This window comes from Ziziphus jujuba, chromosome 2 (genome assembly GCF_031755915.1).
Source record: "Ziziphus jujuba cultivar Dongzao chromosome 2, ASM3175591v1".
NCBI classification, from domain to species: domain Eukaryota; kingdom Viridiplantae; phylum Streptophyta; class Magnoliopsida; order Rosales; family Rhamnaceae; genus Ziziphus; species Ziziphus jujuba.
In genome coordinates, this window is record NC_083380.1 from 3980657 (window position 1) to 3992265 (window position 11609).

At 32.4% G+C, this 11609-nt stretch overlaps 1 protein-coding gene across 1 annotated transcript; it reads left to right on the top strand.

Annotated features, from left to right (window-relative positions):
* Positions 1 to 3628: 3628 nt before the first annotated feature.
* Positions 3629 to 5416, top strand: LOC132799124 (putative F-box/FBD/LRR-repeat protein At4g03220). The gene is made up of 3 exons (XM_060814867.1): positions 3629 to 4624; positions 4728 to 4901; positions 5147 to 5416. The coding sequence occupies exons 1-3, from the start codon at positions 3629 to 3631 to the stop codon at positions 5414 to 5416; spliced, it is 1440 nt and encodes a 479-aa protein (XP_060670850.1).
* The last annotated feature ends 6193 nt before the right edge of the window (positions 5417 to 11609 follow it).

Below are 11609 nucleotides of genomic sequence, written 5' to 3' on the forward strand. Positions count from 1 at the left end.
GAAAAAAAAAAAAAAAAAAAAAAAAAAAAAAAAAAAAAAAAAAAAAAAAAAAAAAAAAGATAAGTGAGATTCATCTGCATAAACTTAACTGCAAACTAGCGTATAAAGAAAAGAAACCAAAAAAATTATATATATATATATATATATGTATATATAAAATCTAGATATTACCCAACAGGTACCTGCCACGTTAAATTCCAGCTGTGGTTGATTGTGCTCCAATATACGCAACAGCTAGGTGACGTGGAGGCTTCGGCGTAATATACGAGCATTTAGACACGACAGCTAAAAGTACAATACATGTATTATTATTATTATTTTTTTTTTTTACATAATATTTTTTGGTTCGCATAATTATATTATTATTTGTTTGGTATTTTATATGATCTTAATAAATCATATATTTTTAATTAAATTTTTATTTAAAATTTAAAATTTATTATGTTTCAAATAATTATAAACCATTTTAAATAATTTATTCTCTATTTTTATAAATTTTAAAACAAATAGTAATTATATAATTTTGATATATATATATATATATATATGATTCTTTATTAGAATTTATAATGGAAACACGACGGCCAGCCGTCATTATTATTTTCATTGAGGATGGCTAGCTGTTGTGTATTAATATATATTTTTTTTAACATAATCTTTTTTGATTGTTTATTTGGTATTTCATATAATTTTAATTTTTTATTTAAATTTTAATTTATTTCGGGGCCCGCAAGCAATTGGACCTCCAAAGCCAATCAATTGACTGACAATTTAAGAATCTTTTTTTTCTGCTTCCTTCTGGGTGATGCTTTCTTAGTAAAATTGAGCATCATCTATGATTATTCAAATAAAAATATATTACGTTTACGCTTATGGCATGATTGTTTTTATCTTTTATATCATATTATGACTTCTTTTTTTTTTTTTTTTTAATATTATCATTTAAAATTAAACAATTTTATCTTATTCTAAAAGACTAAAATTCTTCACTTTTATCTTAACGAGAAAACATTTCAATGTGTTCGTAAATTTGTTTTCCAAGACTACCCTCATAAAAATCCAAAATCCCTAACAACTCTCTCTCTCTTCCATGGCAATCTCTCATCTATATCCATCTCAATTTGAAAGGATAAGTCATTGTTGTTCATCCTAAATGCTCCGATCTAAACAGGACGGCTCCGGTGAGCTCCGATATGAACGGAACCGGCGACAGGGAATCTCCACCACAAAGGCATTACTGCGATGGGCGTTGACCATTGTTAGCAGAGGTTCTCGATCTCCTTCGCGGAAGCCACTTTTGCTGTTGGTGCAGACCACTGTTCTTGATCTTCTCCACGAAGCCACAGTTGAAGAAGATTTATCAAATGGATCTAAGTTTTCTCTGTAAACAGATAAGGTGGTGTTTTGGAGACAAGAAAATGAGGAAACGGGAATTTTGACACTTTTTATTTTTATTTTTTTCATTCCTTAATTTTATTTGTCTTTTTCTTTTCTTTTTAATTTTGTAATTTTTTTTTAATTGATATACCGGAGGTCAAATTTTATTGGGAAGGGGTTTGAAGGCTAAAATTCTAAAATTTGAATAAATTTGAAATCCAAATATAATATTTATAAGCATTCAAAATATTTTATTAATGGTGGATAATAAAGTTTTTTCATATAAATTATATTTGATAGGTTGATAGTTCTTATGTCTAAAAAAACAAATAAAAGTATTTAAATACTTAAAATTTATTTTTTTTAAGATTTAAGATACAATTATCTCTAAAAAAAATTTAAGAGAAAAAAATAAACACACCCTTATTCAATTGGATAACACTTTAGACGTTAAAAGCATTGTTCTATGTTATATAAAAATAGTTATTATTTTTTTAATTCCAAATATTATTTAACTGAATTAAATTAATTTAATATTTTTATTAAATCAGCCTATTATTTCTACTTTATTTAAAATATTATTTAAATTACCTGGTAAATATACAAATATTTAATTTATTAAAGTCTCATAAATTAATTCATCAAATTAAATAGTAATTAGAATAATATTAAAATAAATTAGAATAATATTAAAATTTTATTGAAGTACAATAAAATTTCAACTTAAACCATTTATCCCTATCTTCATTCCATAGCCCATTTATCATCTAGATCTAGTACGAGAAAATATCTTTTTCCATTCAACTTTGATCTAAGAAAAATTTGCAATTAGAATACATCAATGGACAAAATAATTTTCTCCAAGGCTTTTTTCACATCAAACGTATCATGTGCACAGACCCACATTCAAAGTTGTTCAAAATGACGTTGTTGAACCTTCTTATCATTAAAAACTAATTGAGCAAGTGCGGTTTTTCCTAACCCACCTTTAAAACATTGTGTTGTCGATCATGATTTTCATGACTCCCAATAACTTCTTCTTCACGTATAAACGAATAACTTCCTCTATCTCTAGCAGTAGTGTACTCAATTGTTAACTTTTAAGGCTTAGCATTACTAAGGAACCAAAGGTTGTATCGGCTTTAATATAGTCAAGCGTCTCTCTAATCTCTTTAATCTTAGTATGCATCTTAATTCGAAAAGCTAACTAATTCAAGGTTGAGAAGAAAATACGTACCTCCTCTTTCGTTCGTTTCCCAATAGGCATATTAATCATCATTCTATGCCACAAAGCCTCGGTGTGAAACTCATCCAACAAGTTATCAACATCGTAAACTGCATCTTCAAGTCTCTGAACCCAATACTTAACCTCGTTTTCATGGGCCTGCTTTGCCTCTGCTTCATGGATTACAACTTCCAGCGCAGACATTGTCTTGGCAAGCTTCTTAAACTCCTTTTTCACACCCCAAAACTTGACCAACTTTTTGAAATCTGGAGAAGCCAAGTTTGCAGTGATTGAAGCAGCAATGTTGAAGAGAACTCCTTTTACCATTTAGCTAAAATCTGCAGTTAGAGAGACAGAGATGATTGAAAAGGTTGTTTCTGGTTGATTTTTGAAGGTTTAAAGAAGAAGTTTAGAGCTTCTGGTTTTTGAATTTTAAGGACTTTTGGGTTGACTTTTTATGTTATTTTTTTGGAAGGAGTTGGAATTTGGTTGACCAGAGTATATTATATTAGACAAAATAATTGTGTGTGCATAAAATACTTGATCTTTTGGCTAATAATCAACAGCCACGTGCCATGTTTCTTTAAACAAGGACTGTTACGGAATTACGCTTTCAGAGGATGTTAAATGCCACCAATAATAAGTGCAGTTCTATTGTAAGTTGGTGGGCTGCAACGCACTATATTTCGTATTGAAGAACGTACATACGTTTGCGCGGAGTCCATTGGCCATCATGTTGTTCATGCAATATATATATATATATATATCTATATATATATTTCATTTAATAAAAAATCAAATCAATTATTTTTTTCAATTTATTTGTCAATGCTTTCTTTGATTCCTTTCCCTCCCTCTGTTTCACATTCTTGCTCATTTCTTTATAAATTCTCCAAACAAACCCCAAAGAAAGTCGAAACTCTCTGCTTCAAGACCAAGGTAAGTGAGTTGCCCTGCTTTTTGAGCTTTTTTCTCTCTGAAGGGGTTGATTAGGATTTTTAGGAGTAGAATTTTCATAAACCCATTATGGGTGATTTCCTTTTGAGTGATCTACCAGAATCCATATTCTATCGAATTCTTTCATTTCTTGATACCAAGGACATTATAAGAGTTTCTACGTTGTCTAGGAGATACAGAGAACTTTGCTTTTCATTGCCATTCTTGAACGCTGTAGTAAAGGAGTTCGATGATGAAGATGAATTCTCTAGGTTTATTGAATTTCTAAACTGGTTTATGGCCTTGGATTTTGGGGATGGTGATGATTATAGTATGATAAAAGAAGTTAAAGTAGACATTTGTTGTAAGAATCTTGGTATTGATATTGGAAATGTGATCGTTAGCCGGGTACGTGAAGCAATTACCAGGTGCAGTATTGAAAAGATTTGTTTGGTGCTAGACGGGATTGACACACTTGATTTGACAAATAATGTATTGGGTTCTGAATCTTTAAGAGAATTGGAGGTGAAGTTGGGACCTGATGGTGACCTAATCTTGCCCACCATTAATCCATTTAGGGGTCTTGTGAGTCTGACATTGAAACTTCTGAGGGTTTCGATTCAGTCTTTTGGTGAGTGGATTTCGAGCTGCAAAAAACTGAAAATGTTACACCTTATTGGTGTTGTTTTTATGGATAAGGAGCTTAACATCACTTCTTCATCACTTGAAGATTTAAGCATTGTGAATATGAAGCAATATTCTGTAGATGAGGATTTCTATATCAAAGTTTCAGCAGAGAGACTTAAATTGCTGCGTATACTTTGGCCAAATGCAAACCCCGGCAACACTCCCATATACTCACTTACATTACATGCGCCAAATCTTCAGAAGTTTTCCTGGGATGGAAATGTCTTTCATTACTCTTTTGATGGAAAATTTGAGTCATTATTGCATTCTTATATATCAATACTTCCAAGTCCTGATGTCTGCAAAGAGCACAGCGCCTTGTCTAATGAAATCTTTGCTAAAGCTGCTCAAACGATATGCCGGGTTTCATCCATCTGCATCACTGATCATTGTGTTGAGGTACTTTGGATCATCACTTTATTTTTGTTTGCCTTCTTTCTTTCAAACTGTGAATTTACTTCTTCCCGTATAAATGAGGCACTAAATATCTTTAACCTTGTAGGAAATGTCATCGCGAGGGTTGCTGCCAAAATTTTGTAACTTGCGTTCATTGACTCTAATACGTGCTGGTTTGTGCAATAACATCACTTCTACAGTTGACTTGCTCAATTCGACGCCTCATTTGAACGCTCTGAAAATAGGTCCAAAGCCATACTGGTTACTATATTTCATTGATGTAAGTAATACCATATGTTAAGAATTGTCACCCCAAATGAACTATCATGTCATTATGCTCAAATGTCATTCAGAAAACAATGGTTTATGATTTGATAACATATATGGAATCTTGATGCTGCATAAAAGAATCATTCTTGTCTGAAATTATCGAAAACCCATATTACTATTTGCTAATCTCCATAATTATCATTATCTGTGATGCTGTTACCTCTCTAACTTTAGTCTTCCTCAACATCATTGCAGGCACCGGTGGAGACATGTTATAATGCAGAGTACTGGGAGTCCCAAAATCTGGAATTTGTCCACTCACTGCAGGAAGTTGAAATAAAGATTGATGGAGATCAGGAAGAGATTGAGCTGATAAAATTCTTGCTCAAAAAGGCAAAAGCGTTGAAGAAGATGACCGTTCGATATACGTCTGAAGGAATACGTAAACACGCTCTAATCATTGCAATAGTTCAACGATTGAAAATAGCTTCTTCCTCTATAACTATAGATTTTCTTCCAAAATGATTTGTAAAAGGTCTAGTGCTTCTGATTTTAGTCTTTTGACTGTAGCATTTTCTTACTGTCAAAAAATAGAAATTTGATGTTTGTACATGATAAACTTTTGGGAATTATAGCTTGAACTTCTTAGAAAAGTTTTATTTGAGAATTTGGTTTGTATCATAAAGTGTCTGGAAGCCCTGTACCATTAAGGAATGGTTAAACAAGTGAAAGACCTGTAACATTTAGAACTCTGATTTTCTGCCTCTTTTTACTATTGATGTTTGGTCCCTCTTCAATACTTCTTATCTGTGTAACTACCAAGTTCTCCATTAAGTAGTAATTTCTTTGAAATCGAAGAGCACATGATTCATATATGATTTCTTTTGGTGAATAGATTCATATATGGTTTACATGAATGAAAAAAATAACCATTATACAGTTCTTAAGACTACATTGAGACCAAATTTCCTTTTGTATTTAACAGTGTGATCTCAATCACTTGTTGAATTCCCACAGTTTGATTCATCTACTATTGTGTGCTGTGGAAACTTTCTTCATCCTGGAGGTGAAGTAACAACTATACAGCACTTCTGGAAATGATATCAATGCTAGTATCTTCTTAAGCCTTCTTCCTTGGTATCTTTCAATGGCACCATGCAGGTCTTGAGAACTTGATCTGTTGCTTTTGAAAGCGATGTTAGAAACAACTTATCCTCTGTGATTCAGAATGCATAGCACACCATCTATTTTACCAAGAACTAAAATGGATTTGTCATTCAAAGTAGTGTAGGAAATGTATGACATTGGACTGACCTGTACCTCCCATAAACTTCTCATTGTCCTGCAAACATCATAGCAGAACGTGGCTGCTCAATTTTAAGTTGCATGTTTAGTGAGAACTAACAATGACAAAATGTAATAGTTTTATAACTTTTTGGCCTCTGCTTGTTATCAGTAACTTAGATTAAATAGTCTTAACCACTTTTCCTTATTATAATATCCTATTTAAAGCTTCTGACAAGTTATATAAAAACTAATTTGCAAAATGGCCAAGCATGGTGTCATTTACAATACATAAAATTGTTTCATAACAGTCCGTTAAATAACTTTTTATAACCGCTACCATATAGTTTCTGCTTCTAGAAATTTGTTATTTATTAATCAAAAGGTACCTATGAAAAAGGGAATGAGAACATAATCCATGCTTTTTAAACTCCACAGAAGATAGAAACCATTCTATACGATACCACAGGCAATTGAAAAGAACATATCAGACTCATGCTGCACATTTTTCACAGCAAGTAAACAATACATCCAGATTCAGTCTCAAAAGAGTTGTCTGTCTGTAGATGAGTAGTAGCATTTTACACAAGTTACAAATGCATATAAAGCTACAACAAGAAATTGATGAGTTCAGATTACCTTTCTCTCATCAAAATCAAAGCCAATTAGAGAGCTCTTTCTGGGTTGAAATAAGCTTCACAGAAATTTATAGCTTTCAAATTACCAAAGGCTCATCACCCAGAAAACTTGATCCTTTGCATCTTTCAATGTACCATGTGGTATAGTTGTTGAAAACTTGATCTGTTGCCTTCCAAAATAATAACAACCTCACCTGTTTTCTGGTCCAAAATGCTGGCACACAATCTATCTAGTCCAACAACAGCTAAGGTTGATTGTCATCCCACAGCTGTTGTGAGGAATATGTGACTCATGTCGCAACTAAACTTCTCACTGTCCTGCAATAAACACTTATCAGAACATGGCAGCTTAGTTGCAAGTTGCAAATTTTGTTATCAGAACTGGTGTTTGAATTATAAAAACTGAACCTGCAATAGAAGCTGGATAGAACTTGTGGCAGGGAGCAGTGTCGATGAGATTACCATCAATATAAACATTCTGGATGTTAGCAATCTTAGTGTGGTGGCCGTCCATGATTCTTCGTGGTAAGAGAGGGCATTCAGTAATGATTAGCTCCTTTAAAGATGTGAAACAATGCATCCCTTGAGGCAGTGATTCCAACTTATCACATCTTGCAAGACTAAGACATATATGTGAAGAGAGATTGCACATCTCCTTTGGCAATGATTCTAAATTTGGGCAACCAAAAATGTTTAGTTCCCTTAGAGAGGGGAGATGATGCATCCCTTCAGGCAGTGATGACAACTTACACATCTTTCAATGCAAAACCAGCTGGGAGATAGCTTATCCTGAATGGCAGTGATACTAAATTGGGGCATTGAGAAATGTTAAGACACCTTAAAGAGGTGAGACAATGCATGCCTTCTGGTAGTGATGCCAACCAAGGACAATTTACCATATTGAAGTGCCCGAGTGATGAGAGATTGGTTATAGAATTTGGCAATGATACCAGTTTCGGGCATTGTTCGATAGAAAGATAGTCAAGTGCTGAGAGGTTGCTTATTCCCACTGGTGTTGTCCAGCTGGGGCAGTTTGAAACAATGAGGGAGTTGAGAGATGAGAGGTTGGCTATCTCCTCTGGTAGGTATAGCAGATTAGGACAGTTCCTCATATTAACATATCAAAGAAGTGGTGAGAGGCTGAATATCCCTATTCGAAGATATTCCAAACCCTTACAATCTACAATCAACAAGTACATCAGTCTGAAGACAGTTGGGGATGAGGAAGAGGAATGGGGAGACAAAGAAAAAGAAGTGAATGGTAATGGTGATATGAAAAAGTAATAGAAAATCCAACGATTAAAAGCTTTAGGGCTTTTGATTCACAAAGATTAATCCTACTTGAGTCATCTAGATGAATAAATTAATGCTTATTCCTTACATTGACAATGAATTTCATTAAGGTGGTTATTAATCTCTCTCGAACCAACAAATTCTAATAAACAAGCAATCATATCTTTACATTACTTATAATTTACTAGAACTACTTAAGCATAAGAAATTAATAAAGGTGCATAAGGTCTTATGAATATCTCTATCTTATGACACTCTTATGGTATCTTATTATGATCTAATTCAATTTTTACCTCTCAGATCAAATTAATTCATTAATTATATAATTGATAAAATATTCAACATATATATGGAATAAATTAATATCAGTTTTATTAAAACTAGAAAGGAATTCATGTATTCATAATCCAGAAACATCATGACCTTAGAAAATGAAATTTATAATATCATGAAGTTTAATAATCCCCTAAACATATTGTTAAGCATAGAGAAAAAGGAATAGGAAACTAGAAAATTAGGAAAAATGATGATCAAATTCCATCTTTGGACTTCATCTACTCTTCGTACCTTACCTTCTTACACATCTTCTATCTATCTCTAGCCATCCCAAAAGTCCACGCTAACAACCTACTGATCTCTATTTGTAATCCTCATAAATTAGGGTTTTATTTCACAATTAAATTAAAATTCTCGCCAAAAATCACCCTCAGCCTTACCTTTGGAGCGCCGCACATGGAGGAGTAGAGGGCTGCGGCTTTGTCTCTTGGGAAAAAAAAGTATTGTAGGTATTCAGCGCAAAGCCATGGTCCTAATGCCTGAAACTTGAATTCAAAATGCTTTTCAATTCAAAGCTCTTCCAAATATCAAGATATTCACTCTTATCTCTTGAGCTTTGATATTTCCTTCAAATATCATTGAAGATTGAAGGTTGAAGGTTGGTGAAACTGGTCCATTTGTAAAGCATATTAATTATTAAAGGTATTAAGTTGATGAACACGAGGTACATAAGAAACCATTACCAAAAATAAAAAAATAAAAATGGGATACATGGAACTCCTAAAATAAACACTATAATAAGATAATCAATGGGCCAAACAACCAGAAAATGAAGCTTAGCTAAATCCGAAGATATTAAGGCTATTAAATTGATGAACATGAGGCACATATGAAACAATTACCAAAAAAATAAAAAATAAAAATGAGACGCATGGAACTCCTAAAATAAACATTATAATAAGATAATCAATGGCCAATCAGCCAGAAAATTAAGCTAAGCTAAATCTGTAGACATGAGTAATTGACAAATGGCATTGGTTATAAAGTAGTATCATATATATATATATATATATATATTATGTGAAGGCCAATGGAAATTACTGGAAAGCAGAATTTCCAAAAGATAAATAAGTAACAGAAGACTTCTTTCTTCACCCACTTTAATAGTTTTGTCAAAAATAGAACTTTTAGCTCAAGACAAACTCCGTTACTTCAAATTTTTATGTATTTATTATTATTATTTTATATATATATATATATATAAATATATGTTTGTATGTCAAGACATATAACAAACTTAAGACAGTTTGATAAAAATTTTACCTTTGTGTCACATTAGACAAACATTTGAGAAAAGATGAAACTTCCTTAGTTTTGAAAAACCATGCTCATGCAAGGACAAGAGGTAAAAGTCACTTTTTTTTTAAAACAATGATTCGAATTCAAATATTTCACCTCCAATAATAATAATAATAATGATTATGATAATGATGATGGTTAAAAAATTTTCAAAATATATCATTATATAATTTGTAGCATATCAGACTTATCAGAAATGCATACTCACAATTGCAGTGGCTTTTGGGTATGGAAAATGATGAGAGCGTATGAAAAGGACAACCGCAGCAATGCCGAATCTTTTTTCGACTTAATGATTTGTGTGTTTTTTCAGACTTCTTAATTTATTGTAATATAGTTTAATTATGATTTGAGTTTGTTCTACCAATTTAGCTGACATTATAAAAATTATTTAATTAATCAGCAGCCACTATCATGTTACTTTTGGAATAACGACAGGTAATATAAATTTATGTTTGGAATGGATGCTAAGTGCTACCAATAATAGGTGCAGGCCCATTGTAAGTCTATGGGCTACATTGCAGTATATTCTCAACGAAGAATATCTATACTTTTTGGTAATATCCGTACCCATCATGTTCATGTCACATTTTCACTAAAAAAAAAATCATGTTCATGTCACATAATTCCTTTTTGTAAACAGAAGCAATAATTAATTTTTTTCTTTCTTTCATGTTCTTGTCCATTATGTAACTTCAAAACGAACACTTGAGGAGTTCCAAAATTGTCAAACCCACAGCTATATCAGACTGAAAGCTTTAACATAATTTTGTATTAGCTTTTACACTATTGGACAGGAAGAGTTTTTTTACGAGGATATTATTAAATTATCTCTATAGAAAATGAAGCTGTATAAAGTTGGATTTTGGTGTTGGTTGTTGTCCTGTTCATCGGGTTATACGTCATCATGATCTATATAATACCATTAATCATACTGTCGTAAGGGAAGCAAGTAGGGACCACTGGCAAGCTAGCAGAGGAAGCTTGCTATCCGCCATGATTTTAAGTTTTGTCATGTTAATGAAAATATCGTTTTCTAAATTTGGTATAAGAACTTTTCAGATGTAACTTTTTTGATTCATATATGTTGTGGATTTTCTAGTTTAAAATTTCTATGGATATTCTTATAAAGATCATAAAGAAATGGCAAAGCCTTGAACGTAAACATTGCTTATAAGAAATAATCCAGGTCAACATGATTCTAATTGTTATGTTTCTTGTTAATCATGGTTTAACTTTTCGTAATTATATTCTATCTTGACCTTCTTATAGACTTAGAAGTGTTGGCATGTAATTGTTCATTAATATTGTTATCTACATTGGCCAAAATAACTTTTGGATCATCACATGTTGGTTTTTGGGATTTATACATGCTGAATGTATGTGATGGATTTTCTAGTTTGGTAATCAGATCCCAAGCAGTATATCACATTTTTATCTGGTAATGCTAATTTTGAGTAGGCTTTATCTTATAAGAAGCTGCATACCTCAAAGTTCTATGTTTCCAAAATTTTAGCGGTCAAATATCATTATGGATTTACCTTAAATAAGCATGCTAAAGCATCTGAAGACCTTCAAACCCAATACCAGAACATATATGGTGGATATTTCCATTAGGAAAATACCAAGTATCTGCATTTTCTTCTATTATGATGCTATGTTTCCCTGCAACCAAAAATTGCAAAATCATGCATAAGATCATTCATCTTACAATAATGTGAAGTCCAGCCGCACCAACCACAGCCGCACCAACCACACCAATCACAGCCACCATTTTTGACAGCCACCATTCTTGACACCATTGCTGCACCGATCAACAATTGTGGACTAAGCTGTTGAAGATTGTGGCCATGCTTGCCTATAAATAG